This window comes from Trachinotus anak, unplaced genomic scaffold (assembly GCF_046630095.1).
Source record: "Trachinotus anak isolate AG129_WGS33_773 ecotype Australia unplaced genomic scaffold, CSIRO_AGI_Tana_v1 ptg000025l, whole genome shotgun sequence".
NCBI classification, from domain to species: Eukaryota; Metazoa; Chordata; class Actinopteri; order Carangiformes; family Carangidae; genus Trachinotus; species Trachinotus anak.
The window spans coordinates 2,104,250-2,124,108 of NW_027273876.1; the positions used below are offsets into that span (position 1 = coordinate 2,104,250).

Genomic DNA, 19,859 nt, shown 5'->3' on the forward strand with positions numbered 1-19,859 from the left:
TGCCATATAATGGTTAACCTATCTCTTCCTGCAGCTGTGGTGGAGCTGTGTCAATGGAAAGTTTTAACGGGCTCTACTGGCAGAAGTAGAATATAATATTTATGATTATGTGTTTCATTAGTGTATAATCTCCTGAAACTAAGAATTATTGTGTTTCCATTAGCTTAAAATAAGCCCTTCATATATACAAAGGGAGCTTGGTCTCGTCCATGGAGCCCACCATGTTGCACTGCCATGTTTCTACAGGAGCCCAGAATGGACAAACCAAACACTGGCTCTAGAGGAGGCCTTTCACATTTTGTACACTTCCTGAAGGCCACCATAGATTGTTCCTACACGCTTACAAGGGGACGGGAGAGTGCTGTCTGTTTCTTTTGTCCGAAACTATTCCACAACCTCAACCATGTTTATTATTGTTACCATTACAACAAGGCCCAGTACACCTGCCACTGGTACGGGCCTATGGGTCGTATCCAAGGGTAGAGACCAGTGTCTTATGTGGTCGTTGAGGTTGGAGGCCTTGTTGCCTTAAGTAGATATCACAGTTTTTTGTAGCAGCTAAGAGTCTTTCTGTTCTTGGTTGATGAATTCTCACCCCCTCTTCCTGCAGGTCACTTCAGGGTCTGAGATGTGTTTAGGCTGATCTGCAGGCGCAGCAGGTTTCAGATCAATGCACAGTTTTTCAGTAATGTTCAGGGCTGTGGGGGCTGTAACAGCAGCTTCAGCTTGTGTTTCTTGAACTGGTTCCTGGTTAAAACCAGCATCTTCAAAGTTTACTTTCTTGACTGAGCTGCATTGAGAATTTGCTGATATTTAGTGGAATCCATTTTTCCCTCTATCTATGCAGTGATAGAGCAGAATAGCAGAATATTTCAGCATGTTTAATAGTTGTAAGATGTTCAGCTGCAGGTGAAGGCACCTTTACCTCTCCCTCTCCATGCTGTACTATGGAAACCACTTGTGCAGTGATAGCACGAGGTCAGGGTTGCTCATGGTGTGTTTGGCAGGACCATCCCCACCCTGCTGAAAACATTATGAGAGCTGTGTGCAGGGTGACTGGCTGTTGTCTGTAACAGGGTCAGGAGCCGAGTGAACTTCAAACTCCAGCTGCTGAGTTAATTGATGGACAGATAACAATCACATTAAATCAACACTGACATGATCTCGTGCCTGAATAACATCAAAAGCTTTGGAGTGACCTATTGTGGATATATGATAAAAAGAATTGTATGTTTTTAATAGGATTACACAGTGATACACATCAGAGCAGCACAGCAGCATGTTACAAAGCAGCGTCTGCTTACTTTTGTCTATCTGGTTACTTGACATCAAAGTGACTTTCCCGATCAGAGCTTTTGTTCTCAGACAAGAACCATGATCCATCTCAGACAGATGCACGATTATTAGAGGAAGTGAAAACTCAAACCAGATATTTGAACATCACTTTACTGACACTGGTATTGTCTTATAAGCAATATTGTTTTAATATTTTTATAAAATCTGCTTAATGATACTATAACAACAAAATTGGAAACATATTTGGTAAGTCTGTTGCAGCAGATAATCACATTCTTGTGTTCATAAGATATTCCAGGAGGAAAAATATTATTAGTCCTTCAATTCAAAAGTAATAACTTTTTTTTTTTGTTTTTGAATAGTTTGACTACCTGGTACTAAACAAATGTGATTCCACGATCATAAACAAAGGAAACGTCACATTTTCCATGTGTTTCATATAAACTTTGATGACTTCACTCATAAGGTACATTACTGTCATCACCCTTATGACTTCTGGTTATTTACTATCAGCAGAGACGTGACGTTTGACCTTTTTAAATAAGTAACATACACACTCTAAAGTTTTGGCCTGCTGCATCTTCTTTTTGCACTTCATAAAGAATATAAAAACAGTTAACAAAAATCTCAACTTACGGTCCATTTATTAGCTGTTCTGGAGCTTTTTAGTGTATCACATGACTTTCCTCAGCAAATTTACTGGTTGTCATGGAGTTGTAGATAATAAGTAATTTCCATTTGAGCATTTTGAGAACTGTTCAAGCAGCTTACAATCTCACTATGAATTCCATATAAAGTATAAAAACTTAAGTCTTTACCCACTTAAATATGCATCTTGTCATTAGTTATTGTAGAATTGGGTGAAAATAACAGTTATCTGAGTTAAATAACCTGATGAAGACTTAATATATTAACAATTCTATATTTCAGATAATGAACCTTTCTACATTATAGGTACTGTATTCTATGTCATAGCTTTTAAAAGTAACACTCAACTAATATTTATGTTTTATGTATCAATACTCATCCCTGTAGGCTTGAAAGGTGGTTGTCGAAAGTCAAACTTTAAGCTGCTGTCATTAGCTGTAATTCATACCAGTGACAGTGGTTTCCAATAGTGACCAGTTTTTTTTTTTAGACCAAAATGTCCTGAAAAACTTTTGAGGACATTTTGAAACCAGTTGTAGCATAATCCACTTCTCCTCCCCCTACACATAGGGATGGGTTCCATTTTGGATCTGGTTCCAAGTTAGTGAAACACAGATTTATTAAGCTGTTATAACTCCCTGCTGTTTGAAAAGAGAGAGAGAGAAAAAAAGACGTATACAAACACATGCTAAATAGCAACACAGTTGTTAACAAGACGACTGACTGAACATGGCAGACTGCCTTCACCGTGAAAAGCGAACCAACAACAAAGGGGGAACAACAAGTCTCAAATTTATCTACCATCCGTCATGTCAAATTAAGAACTTTAACATGTGGACCAAACAAACTACCCAAAAGATTCAATAAGGTGATGAAATTCTGTAATCTTTCTAGAACCACAAGGATCCCTTCAACAGCCTACATGCAGCCTATGTGCTAGATGAACAGCTTTTATAGGAATGAATGGGCTCCATCTTTCAAGCCTACCAAGGGTGAGTCTTTGATCTTAAACTAGATTTTGGGTTGAGTGTAACCTTTAACAGATTACATGCTAAAAACCACAGACACCAGTGAGAGTCAGTGACATCCTTAATATTCCTCATTAACAATTTTCTTTGGGAAAATAAAAAAGAAAAATTTGCACAATGTATTTCAGAATGGACACTGCAAATATCATGGGTCTGGTCTATACCTCTGTACTTGTGAGGTCATGTGGCAGAGTCAAAGTCCCTTGATGTTGACTCTCTACTTGAGACGTTGAAACAGTTGGTTCAAGGTGGCTGTCCCCTACAAGTTCCACTGTTACTGTTGGAGGTTTCAAAAGGTTTTCTTGATGACTCTGCCGCTGTGACCTCGGAGAGGGCCGTGGGGAAGATCGGGGTGAATGTCGCGGGGAATGGCGAGGAGAGGGCCGCAGCTGCTTCTTGTGTTCGTACTCCTCAGCGCTGACCTCAGGCACCAGCACTTTAGCAGTGTGATTGAACAAGTTGTAATCCACCCTGTAGTGCCTCCTGCTGACCCTGATCATCTCCTGGAAGAGCTGACCCCAGAGGATTTCAGCTGGAGTGTATGAGGTACGGGTCTGATGCAGCATACCTGTAGAGTCATCTGTGTAGGTAAACGAAACCACCAGCTCAAAGTCTGCTTTACGCAGATCTACTAAACTCATCTTGAAGAGCGGGCTGCTGGGCTCGATCCTGTGGAAGATCGTGGTGGGTGTGACCAGGGTGATGTCCCTCTGCTGGATGACCAGGTCTTCGTAGGTCACGTCCACTTTCCCTGTGGCGTGCATCGTGGAGCGGACTACCTGAGCACAAGCCGTCCCCTCCACCAGGTGGTGCCTACGGAAGTCTCCGACTCTCCAGGAGAGACACAGGTAACCATCGCGAAGATTGATGACAGCACAGTTGCTGAAGCCCACCGTCTGTGCTCTCTTTCTGGCTGAGGCCATTTTGGCGACAACAATTCCGATGACGAAGGTGTCGATGAAGCAGCTGATGACATCTTGTATAGTGACGATGATGATGGCGATCATGCAGTTCTCAGACATTCCTCTGAAGCCGTAGCCAATGGTGGTTTGAGTTTCGAGCGAGAAGAGGAAAGCAGCTGTGAAGCTGCGCACCTCGTACACACAGGGGTCATTTGTCTCGTCTTTGATGTCACCATGAGCGAGAGCGATGACCCAGAAGAGGATGCCAAAGAAGAGCCAAGACAGGATGTAAGAGAGGGCAAAGATCAGGAACATCACCCTCCATCTGATCTCAACCAATGTGGTGAAGATGTCGGTGACAAACAGCAGCCACTCCTCAGGAACATGGCGGAACACAACATCACAGTTGCCTTCTTTACGTACGTAGCGATATTTCTTACGTTGAGGTCCGTTTTCAGTCTTCACATTGACGTCATCGTTGGGGTTCACAGATTTATATTGGTTATGCATCTTCCAGAGTCTGTAGGGAAGACAGTGAACTATATTTAGTCATTTCATTCATTGGTGTCATGATAAATATCAGGCACTATCAACACGTTGATTTTTAGCCATTACATTAAAGCCACCATGTAGAATTTTATGTAAGTGTAAGCCAAGTGGCCTTAAGTAACAATGACAACTTAACCGGTGCAGACCAGGAATTACTCAGTCAGCTCTCACATTGCTCTGTTTCACATCAGGCACTGTTTTTTTCAGGGCCTTAGGTCTTGCAAGTTTGATGGAGGATAGGGAGCAGCACAGCCGAACCATGAAAATTAGGGGTTTAACATTTCTGAAACGGAGATCAAAACTGCAGAACAAACGTCCACATTTGTGTGCCACAAGGACAGAACCCAGTGTATGTTTCTGAGACTGTTTTTGGATGGCTAGATAGGGTTTTAAATCTCAAGTCCCAGATATCTGGGTTGGAGTTTATCCTGCTGTGTAATTAATTGCAATTAACTGTTTTTGCCTTGCAACCCAGGTTTAAACCAGTTCTGATGAGAGTCCCAAATCACCAACTTTCTAATATGTGTCAATTAGGACTGAGAGGTTTATAGTTTGTTGTGCTGCAGTTCAACTGACCCAAAACTTTGCCTTAGAGAAGGTCATTAGAGCAGCGCAGGTCATGGCAGCAGGACCAGACAGACAACTCTGCCAATGAGACCAAACAGCTACTGAAAGCTGTCTGATCTCTGACCCACATGAGAATGCGGGAGTCCACAGTTGGAACACAAACCTGACATGAAAATCCAGATGTTGTGGTGGCTGTAATTAGGTTTCTGCACCAATTTACAGGTGTATTGTAGAAATAATCCTTTCATACTTTATTTAGTTTCATATACCTGAAGTGTAAAATTGCAGATGTGCTGTTATATGCAACAATTTATGTCTTAGAACGAAATGCATATGTTGACTACAGTCAGTATGTGATCTTACAGCTCTATTTTATTGACTCTACTACTAATCGACAATTGAGTGCACATGTTTCCACACTTGGAAAAGGACCAAAACAAGCAAGAAAATTGTTCAAACCCTGATATATGAGAAAATATATGTATAGCCAGCAAAAATTAGTTTAATTATGTAATGTTTTGATGCTGCACCTTCTGTACAGATCAATCAGAAGACTCCCGAAGGGCTTTCCCTGTTGCTCTGATACAGAGCAGACATCCACCTAAACCAGTCTTGCCCATTTTCCTTCTTTTTTTTTTTCCAGCCACTATTATTGGAGGAAACAATTAACAGTAGAGTCCTCCATGTATCAAAAACATTGGCGGTTCACTGGAAATCTCCAACCTCTTGCTCTCCCTCCTGTTGCATGTAATATAAATACACAATGAGTTGCACTTTGTTGACAACAAGAACAGTAAGACAGGACCCAAAAAAAAAAATTGATGACAGGGGAAAGAAAGTAATTTTTTGTTTGCCTTTTTCCGTTATGGGTTATACTCATAATTTCATTCACATGTTTTCTTTCATATTTTGTCTCCCATTTAGTTTTTTTTTTTGTCTGTGCTTTGATTGCTCTCAAGGTCTATTTTTATGATAGAAATCTGGGAATGTTTACCATGTATGATTCTCTTTTTCCTGTCACTTTGTACTTTGTCAATACATTTAATCACGATGGGGCAGTTGCCTGGAGATACAAAACCCTTTGCAACGTTCCTAACTGTGGCTGCTGCATTTTATTTTTTTGTTGTTTTTTTTCTCCTGCTGCTTTCTGATTTTTTTATTTTTTATTATATTTTTTTTTAACGTATTTGATAAACCTAGAACACCTAAGATGCTGCACATACGATAAGATAGCCTTTATTAGTCCCACAGTGGGGAAATTCACAATACATACAATGTAAACCACAGATTGCTCGCAGTGTTAGAAATATTCCCCTACAAATCTTTTGTGGGCAGAGGCTGGGGTGGAGTAAGCATTTTATAACTCAATTTTCTACATTTTTATCAGTGTCAGACATAACCATTAGTTGATTAAAACAGTTTATATTTTACAAATGGTTCATAGGGTACATGTCCAAAAGACATAAATTCTGCCTAAAACAATCAGTTTAGTGGCAGGCGTTCTGTTGTTGGGCCACAGTTACGATGTCTTTTGCCCCAGTAACATTAAACTCTCTGTAAACATAAAATAATGTTTCCATGCAAAGGTTTGCTGCTGTCCAAAGCAATGGCCCAAGACCTTTTTTCTCTGGGTGGAGGTCAAAGAACTGTCAGAGGGCCAATAAAGGAAGCGCCACAGGACTGAACTGGTCTAAGTTAGCAGGGGAAAAATGAATGTGGAAACTGGAATAGTGTCATGGTGCGATCACGGGCAGAGGAAGGATCAATCACAGCCAAACCACTGAGAGCATCCTCTACGCCCAAAACAAATGGGGTTTGAATCACCGCTATCTGACTGAGTGAACTGGGCTCCAGTCACAGACTCCACTTTCTCCTGGCTACAGCGAACGTCCCCACTGCCAGAGAATGGAACTCCATGAGGTCATAGAAATAACGTCCCATTAGCTTCCCATAATCCCTTCCTAAATACTCTGATATGGACAAAAGGAGAAAAACGCAGCATCCTACTGGAAAACCAAGAGACGTTGAGTTACTGTAGCATTCGTGGGCTGTCGGGCTGAAATCAAATCTCCAGCATATCATCATTTGCCAGGACAATAAAAAGTGCAAAGACAAGCAGTCATCTGTACTTCCTCAGCAGCAACATCGAGGTGCCCCAAAAAGTCGATGTTGTGATTAAACTTATTGCCGTGTTTTCCTGCTGCTTTGAATGGTTGTGTAAATTTCCATCTCAGCTATTTAAGCACCAAAGCTACATCAATTAATCGCACAACATCAAATAAATTGTCATCGATTTTTATCATTGATCAACTACAGAAGTTATTTATGGCCTTGTTAGTGGCTCCAGGGATGGCAGTGCTGGGTGGGTCGATCAGACCAGCACTTTGATCCAGACTGAACAACTACTGGACGGATTGTCATGAAATTTATGCTCACATTCACGTTCCCAGAGAATGAATCCTAATGCCTTTTTCAATTTTTCAGTTACAATCAATACATTAAGAAAATAATGGGCAGATTAATTGATAATGGAAATTGTTGGTTCCATCCCAACTAATTACAGATTGCCAATAGCCCTACAATATGAAATATGTAGTAGAAATGTGTAGAAAATGTCAACTGATTACTTGCATTTTCAAAGTTGATATCATATTTCACAATGCTGGGATAGAGCTGCTGTTAATCCAGTAGCCCTACTGTGCAGAGGGCTGAAATTGTATCTTCCTGCACTGCAGAGTCTGGATTAACATGACCTAATAAAGATGAATGTTCAGGCTGTCCATGAAGACTTTGTCAATCTAACAGAGGATGTGGACTAAATGAGAACTAAAGTCTGAGCCCTTTTGAGGATATTGTTACAGACAGAAAAGTTAAAGTCGGATACTCTCATCTTGTTTCATGTGTTTGGCTGATACACTCAGCCTCAGACACAATTAATCCACAATTAATTCAACATTTTTGGGCCTGATGTAACTGTTGTCGGAGTGAACTTGACCGTAATAGCATCTGGAGAATCAGGCCACGAGAAGAGTTTTTAATCAGAACTGAATGTCTTTTAAATGGTTCAAGACACAGGGGAGGAATTTCCACCACATGCAGTCAACTTCATATACTGTATACTACTGTAATATGTTAGATATTCTTTCATTTTTCTTAGGAAATGATGTACCGTCATGATGCTAAGCAAATATATTGAGCCTTAAAATATGCTACTGATGAGGTGTTTTAGATTCTCACTGTATCAGGTGGTTTTGTCCACGGCAGAATGTTTCAGACGGCCCTGATAGGTCCCTGTGTTGTGCCGACCCACTAGGTTGAGCTGTTTTCTCCGCATTGACTCTGCTCACTTGTGGAGCCTGAAACAAGCAGCTCTGTGTACAAAACAAGACATCACACAAACCAAACACAACCAAAACACAAGCTGACCTTTGGCATGAAATTTCCACTGCACTATGAACAAAGCTATGATACTTTATAGGTTTGAGGTTTGTGTCATTTTTGTTTTCACAAGAGAACATCAACAGTGTCCTTTTGTATTCCAAAGTTAGACTCAAGGTCTGTCATCCACCGCTGACAATGGGAATCGAGGGTTGGACTCTGGAAACAACTTGGGCAATTGGCTTGTTTCCTCTCCTGCTTGGGGCACTTACAACTCCATTACATGCTCACTTACTGCAAATTGCATTGTGCCACCCATCTGTGGTTCACTGGAACAGAACCGTGTACACGGGTGGCTAGTCGTAGCTCTGCCCCGAGGCTTTCTGCCACCTCTAATGACCTTCAAAGCCTCAGCGCCGCCAAACATTTCCAATCTTAACGACTCACTCGGCCTCACACTCGCTTGTCAAACGAACCCAGAAACAGGTGTCAGATCTGGTGCTGGAAGTTCTCCAAAAGCCTGGTGGGCTCAGTGCTTAAGATATACAGCTTAAAGACCAGAGAGCTGAGACCTCAAGTATCAAGTCAGGAGTTTGCGTCTTATTTTAGCAGTCTCTTCCTGAAGGTTAATGGTTTATCCAACCTTCAAAGTACCAAGTGAACCAGAGCATATGTTTGATTTTGTTTTGCTTCATCAGAAATAGCTTAACGTTGCTTTTTTACAGAGGAAGCACTTGAAACCAGACGCTGGATTTAACCCTTGTCGTAGATTTCTACTGTGGATTCAGTGTCTTCACCTCGTTCATGGGCTCAGGTTTGATTTTAGACTTGTGACACTGAATTTAAATGAGTCATAGGATGGTTTTGTAGCTTTTAACATCCTTTGTGGTTTCCACTGTTCGGGTTTCTCTTGAGCACCAACGTGACCTTCAGGATCTCCAGTCTTCCATGATTCACTGTTTAGAAGACCAATAGATACGTATTTATGAAACAGTCAGTCTTGTTGTGTCAGCAGTGATGCCACTGCACACACTCTTGTTTTTCTTTGTACAACACTCCTCTTCTTTCTCCTTTTAATCAAATTATATAAAACATCTTAAAAATTCAACTTAATTTTTAGGATCTAATCAGCCACTACATTGTTTACAGTGTGTGAAATATTAAACTGTCCTTTCTCACTGCTTTAACTAACCCTAACCCTCTCATTGTGAAACATGATCACAGACATTTCTTATCACCTTGACTACATCATGTTTTGTTTTTTTTTAAACCATTCAGGCTTTGTATTAATGCTCTTAATACTGTAGATCAGATTACAGGTTGTTGTGCTGTGCACCACCTTCACTTACCTGTTGCCTTAGATTTTTTCAGCTCAGAGTGACGCCTGCAAACCACAAGCAATGACTAATTTTATAGAGGAATGTTTGGTTAAGTGGCCAGGAAGTTTATTATTCATTAGCTGATGCAGTATTCAAAAGTTTTTTGTATTTTTTAAGAAAGAAGCACCTTACACCTTAATATATTCAGATTTAATAACCTCTCCTCCAGATTTGACATTGGATTCAATATGACCTTGAAGTTTCTTTTCTTGAAATGTGAAAACATAAAAAACAAGAGATTTCACAGCTCAGTTCCTACCTTTGTGTAAAGATAATAAAAGTTGAAGCTGCTGCAGAAATGTCAGGGTTGAAAGTCTCTCCGAGGGGCTGAACAGTAGCACAACATTCACCTGCTGGAATGAGCCAGCCCACTTTGTCACTGCACAAACTAAAGCTTAACACCTCCCTTCAGCATCACATGGTGCCACACAGACAGGTGAGCGTGTGTGTGTGTGTGTGTGTGTGTGTGTGTGTGTGTGTGTGTGTGTGTGTGTTTGCGCACGCGCAGTACATGCAGGTGTCAGATAGTAGTGGTAGTTGTAATAAAAACTATAGTTTACTCTTATACAGTGTGTATCAGAAAGAACCAAGTGAAATCATGTAGAAAATGCCCAATAAACACCTGTAGCCCTCTGAATTTGCCAAACCTTTTTTTTTTTTTTTTTTTTTACAAGCTTCTTTATCAAAATACTGAGGGTCCTGGTTCAAAACTGTGAAGTTTGACTGTTTATTATAAACATATAATTATATTTTATATTTGTTGTTTTTTATCACATTATTGTACAAGTCGTAAGTTTTATTTGTCACGTGCCAAGGCACAATGTAAAATAAGCGAAGCAGTGACATGAGGTTAAGACTCAGCCGACGGTGCAAACCTGCCAAAAAAAAAAAAGAAAAAAGACATTGTTTGGTATCAGCCATTAGCTTGAGTTCTAAAAAAACTACAATGAACATTTGTCACTATTGTAATATATTTTATTGACCAAACAATCTAATCGACAAAATAAGACACAGATTAATTGATAATGAAATTAAGTATGCCCTTCCCTCAGAGGATTTAACCTTTTAAATGAAAAAAGAGACCTCATGTTACTGACCAGGACCCTGATCGAGTTAGTTAGGTTCTGTATCAGGAGAGAAAAAGTGGGCCTGGTCCATTCCTTGTCAGTGAAGAGTTTCTGAGGACAGGTCACATCGTTTTACTTGTCTTAAAGTGTAAAGTGTTATTTATGCTTCACTTGTGCATGGCATCACATTTAAACAAGTGAGAATAGCTGTTGCAGTGTAAAACTCCTCTCCTGCACAGTTTTATCTCTTACACTTAATTCACAACAGCAGATTACAAATTGATGGACACTCTCCCTCCATTGTGCCTTTCTCTTTGTAAGACTGCACTGAAAATCCCTTAATCCCTGCCTGAAACTCCTTAGAGAGTTCAACTCAAATATCTGCCTCTCTCACTTCATAACTGCTTTGCAACCGAACTCTATTCATTGTCCGGAGCAAAGAGCTGAACTCAGGTTTCCACTGACTGCCGGCCTGTGCTCGGCGCAGAGACGCTGCTCACAGCTCTTACATATTGTGATAACACGGGTTGTCTTTCTTAAGCCTCTACAAACAGATCTGGGACAATGGAAATGCGAGACCGCTGTCAGGTCAACGTGACTTTTCCATCCTGCTGGTGTTAATGTTTATTGTATTATAATAATATTGTGAAGAAGACAGAGATAATGGCTACTGAACAGTGTTGTGTAAGGGTGTTAGGTGCCTTAACTATAGCTGTAGTCTGAGCTGGTGAATGGGTCTGTAAGAGCTGGAGACAGAAGCACAAAAAAAAGCATTGTTACTACAGATGATGTTAATGCAGCTGGTTTAAGTAGAGGATAAATTTAATGTTGCTGTTGTAGCAGGATGGTTATTTTAGTCTAGTGAATCAGTGGTGCATCAAAAACCAACGTGTCAACGTCACCGTTTCTAGAATGACAATGCTACAGAGGCTAAAAACAGAAATCTGGCCTGAGGCCTACAATTTACAGATGTACCCTCAACGCCTCACATGCAGAGTATGCTGCAATTTCACAACCTCATCATTGGCTCCATTTGGGGGGTTCTGGGGCAACAGCAATGCGTTGTATAGTGTTTTTAAGGGGGTTTATAGATGTCATTGCAAATTGTGCCAATATGAGGGGCCCCTCTTCTCTTTGAGGACCCTAAGCATTTGCTTGGTTGCCAGTCTCTTGTAGCCACAGTGCTAGTGCAGCTAACAACCAGCCACTAGGTATGTAAGAGTGTTTGAGTGCTGAAACTTCTCCCTCCAATATTTTGCTGTGACAGCACTAACTGCTCTCTGGCCTCTGCTGCAAAACAAAGTAATGCAAGCTATTTGACACCTTTGTAAAATCTGCAGACTAAGAGGGCAAAAGCATATGAAATGATTCAATAGTTTTATTTCTCTAGCTGTAGCACAGTGGGGCGTCCTCACAGTAAATTCCTCTGGGTGTCTAAGAGTATGTCTGTGAACGGACGCCAGGTTTTATGTTTATGAACCTGACTGCATTTTTTAAACGTTAACAAATTTTTAGTGAGTGTGTGTGTGTGTGTCTGCGTGTGTGTCTGTGTGCATGCAAATGTTAACACAGTTGCTGGGTTAATGGGGGTCTCAGCAAAAAGTGGACCCATAACAAATCACCTCATTTCCAGGAAAAAGAAATAATTTGTTCCCAATAAAAATAATCCACAAAAATACATGAGCACAATGTTGTACACAGAGCTCTGATCAAACGTTCCAACATGAAGCCAAGGCACAAAATTAAAGAGGCCAGAAAGATTTCAGGGTGTGAAATGCAGACACTGGCGGCTTTTTGAGCAGAGCTTCTTCCAAAATTTCAAGAAAAAAGGAAGACGTTTTTAAATAACAAAAGATCAGCCAGGATTTCTGCTCGTACAGGCTTTTAACAGACAGACAGGTTACATCATGGAAAAGGTGAACTGAGGTAGCCATCATTTTCTCCTTCAATGTTTTGTAAGTGAATCTTTATTTTTCTAGTTAGGCACGGCTCAACAAAAAATATTTAGCATGTGCCTGAATTTTGCACGTACTGTCAATGTGGAGCATTCACATGGTGATACACTGTAAAATTGAAGTTAATAAAATTAAGGAGTCAATTTCATATTTTTTTTTTCTTCATGACTCAAAATGTGTTTAAAGTAATGTCATTATGTGGACACTGTTGCTTCACTGTTTGGCAGGATTAAAGCCACATTCATGCTGAAAACATCTGTTAAAAACACAAGGGGCAATTTGTTGTTGCAGGTACTAGTGAGAAGATAGAATATATCTAATCTAATATAATAGACCCAAGAAATCTACTTTTAATCAGACGCCGTGATGCGATGCACCGTGGTCGAGACGCCTTTGAGGCAATATTTTGCTGCTCTGAAGTTGCATTCTACAAAAAAACTCCAGACACATGTAATTCTCTCTGTGAGCAGATCATTGTACTTCCACTGATTTTGGTCCGAAATGTGTTATTATAACTGTTGGTTTGACGGAACCTGGAGACTCCAGGTTGGCCAGGCTCCAACTTGAATCACTGCAGGTTATTACAAGGGATGTGTTGCAGCTCTGATCAGTAGATGTTTGTGGCATTTACTTTTATTTTTTTTATGATTCTATAACTATCCAAATATATTTGCCGTGTACATGTACGGTATGAATTAAAATGTGCCTATTTATGCACAAAACAATCACAGCTCAATGTTTTCTCAGTTTTTGAAAAAATGTGGGTAATATGCAACTAAAATGCACATTGGTTGGGTTTTCCACCCACAGCTGTTAGCAGCCACCCTCTCTCAATCTTGTTTGCCCTTTTTTTTAAATTACGTTTGCTGGGGCCCTCTGCCGTGCTGGGGCCCTCTGCCGTGCTGGGCTCCTGGGTGTCCACTCACCAAGTCCTGGTGGTAAATCCAGCCATGTCCCAACCCCACATTTGCTTCCTGTGTGTGCGTGAGCATGTTTGCGTTTGCGTGTGTCTATCCATTGACCATCTGCGCAGCGTGTGTGTGTATACTGTATGTGTGTGTGTGAGAGATTGCATGCATGTAGTGTGTACGCCTGCATTAGTGAGTTTGTGTGGTTGGCAGAGTGTATCTTCTCCTAAAAGGCAGAACAAGCAAACAAACAGCTTTGCAGTCGGAAGCTCGTCGGCTGTTTAACAGCTGCTCAGGTCTGGTTCACTGCAGTTCAGCTGCCTGATAATGACTCTGCACTGTTCCTTACATCCTGCCTCTGGTTTCACCTTAGACCCACCTGCCTTTCATCCTCACTACACTTCAGCACAGGAAGCTGCAGCTCCCCTTGACTCCCCTCACTGTGCTCAGCACAAAGGTGGGAAATAACAACAGTGATTGTGAAGGAATTTTCTCAACCATTGGAGGAGCATCTGAAATAATTTATTTTTGATTCCTTTATTAGAGAGTGGACAGCAGAGACGGTCATGAACTGAAGTGAGAGAGTGACGGGGAACTGGGGTTATCGCGATTACATGGTCAACGTTGTAAAACTGATCACAATCATCTGATTTATTAAAGGGCCCCTATTTGACACGTTTCCTGTGTTTTTTTTCTCTGGTAACAACAGATCAAAATCCTGCAAGGTTGGATGGTGGGTCCAGGTGGGTGGGGCTTGGGGCGTGGCTGAGAGTGGTGACTGCTTTGTTGTGACATCACAAAGTTCCAGAAGTCCTGACGGCTGGTTTTAAGGTTCAGTGTCTGAATACAGGCTGTGTGCATTTCTCTGTGGACTGAGGCTTTGATACTTTCACAGTATTAATATAGAACCTAGACCTGCTTTATAATCACAAACACATGGACATCTACCTTTAGACTGTGTGGAGCTTTAATGCTGGTTAAATCTGGTTACGTTAAAGAATAAAACCTCAAACTAAAGTTTATCAAACAAAACTAAATTCTAACTTAACTTTTGGATACTTGAGTTCATTTCACCAATACATGTTTTGAATGCAGGATCTGTAATCCTGTGTATTTACACAGAGTTATCGATTCTTAAATAGCAACTTAACACCAGCCTGTTTGAGTTCATCCAAATCCAGAGTAATGTCTGTTGTCTTTAGAGTGATTGTGTTGTTGGCTCAAGCTGCTTGGCACGAAGTACAAGGCGCTGTGTTAGATTCCTCACAGATTTTGGAATTACTTAATTTTCTATGGAAAAAGGCAAAACACCGCTGATGCAGTGAACATCAGTCATCAGTCAACAGGGTGTTTGAGTGCGAATACTTTACTGTGGCTACTTTAGCCACAGTAAGATGCTGAGCACGGGATCCGATGTCTTTCCATTTTCTTTCCTTACAGTAATTGCAGGACTTGATTAGTTCCATACTCATCCTCTGTAGCTGGCTACTTGTGGAGTATAATTGACACCCAGCTTTGTCTTTGTTCCCTTTACTCTCCACCGTTTATCTGGGCAGCACAGGATTCGCTCAACTGTGAATATTCATGTGCGTTCAGACCTTCTTTAGATTACAGAAGATTTAGGTTCACCCCTGTTCCTCAACTGAATGGGAAACAGCTGAAATTTCAAAATGCTGTTGTTTAAATCTCAGTGCTCTTAGATACCAGCACACACACATACACGCTCATGTACAGACCAAAGAAAGTGCTAAATCGATCAGGAGGGAATTTCGGGTTCGCCGCACTGGCTGCGGATCCATGAGGTTCCAGTAATTTCACTGTCTCCTGTTTCATTCAGAAGCAACTGTTACGTGTGAGTTTCATAAGCGTTCTCATGTCACAGCTCATGAGGCTGTGACATGACACTAATCTAGCCCAGCACCACCAGGGGAAACGGCTACTTTATACTGGATCTCGACCGCACCGGGCCACTTGGCGAACTTTGCATGTTTCCATCTTCACTTGTTATTCTTCTCTCACTGCTTTGCAGCCCCTTCTTGTCTCTGATTTCTATTATTTTAAACATTTCCTCATCAGACAAAAGTAGAAATCGTGCCATGATAATCACAGCGTCTGAGGCAGAGCGCAGTTGTAACAATTAGTGGATCATTTGATTGACACAAAATTAATCGGCAGCTGTTTTGTTAATGGATTCATTTATAAAGCAAACATGTCAAGTCAGATTTTATTTACATAACCTAATACGACGCCCTCTGAATCAGACAGAAAAGTTTTTATTTTTTATTGAAAACGCAAAATGGCCAACTACAATATCCAAATCGCAGGAGCTGCAGTTTTTTTTAATAAAGGTAAACTCTGTCAGAGACGCCCTAGCCTACAAATCATATTCTCCAGAAATAAAGGAACCTGTTTGTTTGGTACATGACCCAACAAAAAATGCATCATCATCATTTTTAGACTTTTGCAATAATAATTGCAACATGATCAAAGAATTGTCATGTCACTTTTACATTTACTCATTTGGCAGATGCTTTTATCCAAAGCAACTTACAAGTTCAGTGAATGAATTAATATAAGTATCCCAGTAATTTGACTGTTATTACTAAATATCAGCAGTAAATCATGTGGTGATCCACAAACAAGGAGGTTCTTTTAGGTCCAGGTAAAGTAAAAAGTAAAATAAAATGTTGTCAGTGTACAGCTCTTCAACCCAGAAGAAGGGGCTGTACTGTCTCCATTTTCACCCATATGATTTTATAGAACCCAAAATATGATCATAGACTAAATTAGAATATGTCTAATGTTAAGTCTTGTATGATTTTAGCACTCAGCAGGTGAAGAGTTCAGCAGGACTGTTTATGTCCCCACTGGTCATGTGACCCCTTAGAAAAGCACTGATGGGCCTGTTGGACTGCCGGCTCAGACACTGTAATCATCGCTGCTCTGCAATTCGTCATAGACTATGTAGTCTAAGCTTCGTAATGCAGCTATTATTGCATTTAGACATTAATTTGAACAAACGGACTCATAAAAGATTAAAATCTCTATTAACCTATTTGGTTGTAATCACAGATTAAATGGTTTATATATATCACAGATTAAATGGTTTATAAACCCGGTTTTTATGGTGCCATGCTTCGGGTTTGGATCTATAAAATTAAGGTGTCTGAAACCGACAAAACAACAATTTCCTTCATCTATTTGTGCTGTTTACTGGCTCTTCTACAGGCAGTGTAAACAGCCTCTTAGGTACCTCAATAAAAACAGGCCTGTTGTTTCTCAGCTCATACTATATTGTCAAGCAGAGCTGTAGTTGCTACACCATGTTGTGTCTTCACTGCTGACTTTGTTTTGAGTTGGTGCTTCTCTTGCAACGTACAGTATCTGCTCCTTTTCCTTGCACAATTATGTCATTTCTTTTTAAGTTCAAGAAACACAATCAGCGATTTAACATCCACTCTTTGATCTGCCAAACTCCATGTCTTTTTGTCTGTGCTGGACAAAATGATTCAAGCTCTCAGAATCTCCTGGAAATATTTTTGTTGAAACAACCTCATTCCAGCTGCACTAAAAATATCATCGACTTCAAGCGTTGTCATGCGGTCTCGGGCTACACAAGTTCGGTTTGAACATCAACTCCAAAGTTTCCAATTAGATTGACAGCGTTTTGCAGGGCGAGTGTTCAGAACTTAGCATGAGGTTGAAATTCAATGAATTGACTACAGCTTGCTTATTTAGCCCCTAATTCAACCACAATCTCCATCAAGAAAGACTTGGCTCCATTTTACTTTAAACTCTGTGCTGAGGTAAAAATAGTCTTTAACACTGCCAAAGAGTTTACAGTCAGGAAAACGGCGTTGTTTAGAAAGCTTAATGAGACCTGAAGCTCATTCACAAACTGATTTTGAAGCTGATGCTCAGAAAGGAAAAACAGTAAACCACAAATGTTGTCTCAAAGAGATAAGAAAAGGCATCACATAGTTGCACAATAGTGTGTGTTAGACAATCACTTACTTTGTGGGGTGCTGAACTCTGAAATCTGGGAGAATGGAGACGAAGCGTTTTGATCCCTTTTTTTTTTTTCTTGAAGGTTTGTCCTCAAATTTTACTACAAACCACTAACGCCAAAAATTAAATCCTCCCAAAAAAAGCATTGTTCCTGGCTCAGAGTTCATTATGGTGAGGAGTGTTGTCTTAGCCTGGACTCTCATTGTACATTAAACACCACTTCAAAAATAACTGACCTGATGGCTTGTGGGGACAAAGTCCCATCTGACCACAGAGCACTCAACTGTAATAATGTGTGTGTGTGTGTGTTTTTTTTTTTTTTTTTTTTTTTAAACTACTGTGAGTGCTGCACATTAATGTCATGGAAAACAGACAAGAGGTGTTTGGACTCCTAGCAGCCCTGATGTTAATCTGTCAGCCAGTTCGATGATTTAAAGAAAATATCTAATCGCTATTTTTCTGACCAATATTGTAATTTAACAGAAATGATTAGAGGGTATATTTGCCATTATGGCAAGATTTCATATCATAACATTCATAAGTGGTGGTAGCAGCTGAATATTTGCCCACTTAAAGTAATAAACTAGACTAACACATAGAGCGCTCTGCCAAGACCAGACAATTGACAAAAAGTTGAAAATGATGTACCTGGATTCCTGGATCTGCTCCAAAATTCAGCAGGTTGGTCCCTGGGCCACATCCCTCCACCAGGTTTGGTGCAAATCTGTTCAGTGTAATATGACGTAATCTGACCGACTGACCAACCAACAGCTTTGAATTCTGGATTCTGATCTTTTTCAAGTTGTAATGACACTGAAACCATGATATGATGAGCTTAAAAGTTTAATTGACAGATTCTGATAACTCTCCTTCAGCTGTCTGATATTTACTATGAAAGCTAGTTGGCTAACCTGTCTGAAACATGAGTTAGTTTCTGTACAAAAACACTCCCCGCTCCCCTTGTCTTTTATAAACAACAAAAACACACACGGCCAGCTCGTTTTTTTTCTAACACGAAAACTCTTTGACTGAACGTAAACGTAAAGACGTGTGCAGATTTTAGACGTGGTCAGACAACACATCTTACAAATTAGTTGTGACGGAGCATAAACCTGCTCTTAGTGATGAGGTGCTCTTAGGCTGAGTGCTCACTGGGTAACAGTGAGCGGATAACCCACTTCACCCTGCGCTATTTCCAGACTCTTTCATTGATATTATGCAACACTTTGACTACAGGCTGGAGGTAAGGTTTTCCTAATGGAGATGACATTATGGATGATGTCTTTCTGTCCCCACGTGTCCTGCTTACTGCCATGCTTCACAGAACCTGTCATGCACCTCTGCAGTGATCACACCAGTCGTTCACAGTGGAGGTCGAACATCATGTGAATGTAAATGCGCATAGCATGAGAAAGACAAATTAAAGGTCAGTTTTTCTTTCCTCCAATCTCCTCTTTCTCTTTTCACTTCTACACAGCTTTGGAAAATTCTCTGGAGTTTATTTGTAGATTGAAACAGTGGAGGAGAATGGCTTGTAAGTGTTTCCAGCCATTTGGGTTTTTCCACCGTTTCCACTCACTTTTTGGGCGAGTCAGCACCTTTAGAACATATACCTTTTTTGGTTGTCAGTTACAGATAGGTTCTGCATTCATTCCGCTCATGCAGGCCTTTCATTATCACATTGTGAAACTGCAAATAATGACCGTTATAACCAATTGTTTCCTCTCTCAGATAGCTACAGTGATGACAAATAGGAGCTAGGATAAGAAACAGATAATGATAATTTATTGTGGAGAATGAGCAGTGCAACATCAAAGCCAGGATTAAGAGTTGGGTAGGAGAAGATCTGACAAGGAGTAAGTAAGATGAGAGGTATTGTGGGACTTGCAGCATTAGGCAGCTGGATAACAAGCAAGAGAAACTCTGTGAACCCAGGCATCTGAGAGTCACAGTCAAGTTAAAACAGAAATACAGGGAATACATCTTCCCATTCTGGAACCACTGAAGTGGGTGTTGAGTCATTTCACTGAACAGAGGATGAGGAAATGTCAAGAAACTGTGCCTGTGTGAATACACGTCTCTCGAGGGAGTAGCAATAAAGACTTTGCTGAAAGGCCTTGAGATTTATGTGACTTGGACAACTGATCGGCAGTGAGATGCTCAGCTGTAGGAAA

At 40.5% G+C, this 19,859-nt stretch overlaps 1 protein-coding gene and 1 long non-coding RNA gene across 2 annotated transcripts in view; one reads left to right on the forward strand and one right to left on the reverse strand.

Moving 5' to 3' along the window:
- The window catches only part of LOC139609166 (uncharacterized), an 83,360-nt gene that overhangs the window by 40,261 nt on the left and 23,240 nt on the right, over positions 1 to 19,859 (forward strand). The window lies entirely within an intron of this gene.
- On the reverse strand, positions 1,212 to 10,104 carry kcnj16a (potassium inwardly rectifying channel subfamily J member 16a). Its single transcript, XM_071463279.1, has 2 exons — positions 10,007 to 10,104; positions 1,212 to 4,394 (listed from the first exon to the last, which is right to left on the reverse strand). Exon 2 carries the CDS (start codon positions 4,382 to 4,384, stop codon positions 3,131 to 3,133), a length of 1,254 nt encoding a protein of 417 aa, XP_071319380.1. The 5' UTR covers positions 4,385 to 4,394; positions 10,007 to 10,104; the 3' UTR covers positions 1,212 to 3,130.

Excerpts from the sequence above, each read along its gene's own strand:
- kcnj16a (XM_071463279.1), bottom strand. The coding sequence starts at position 4,384 with ATGCATAACCAATATAAATCTGTGAACCCCAACGATGACGTCAATGTG.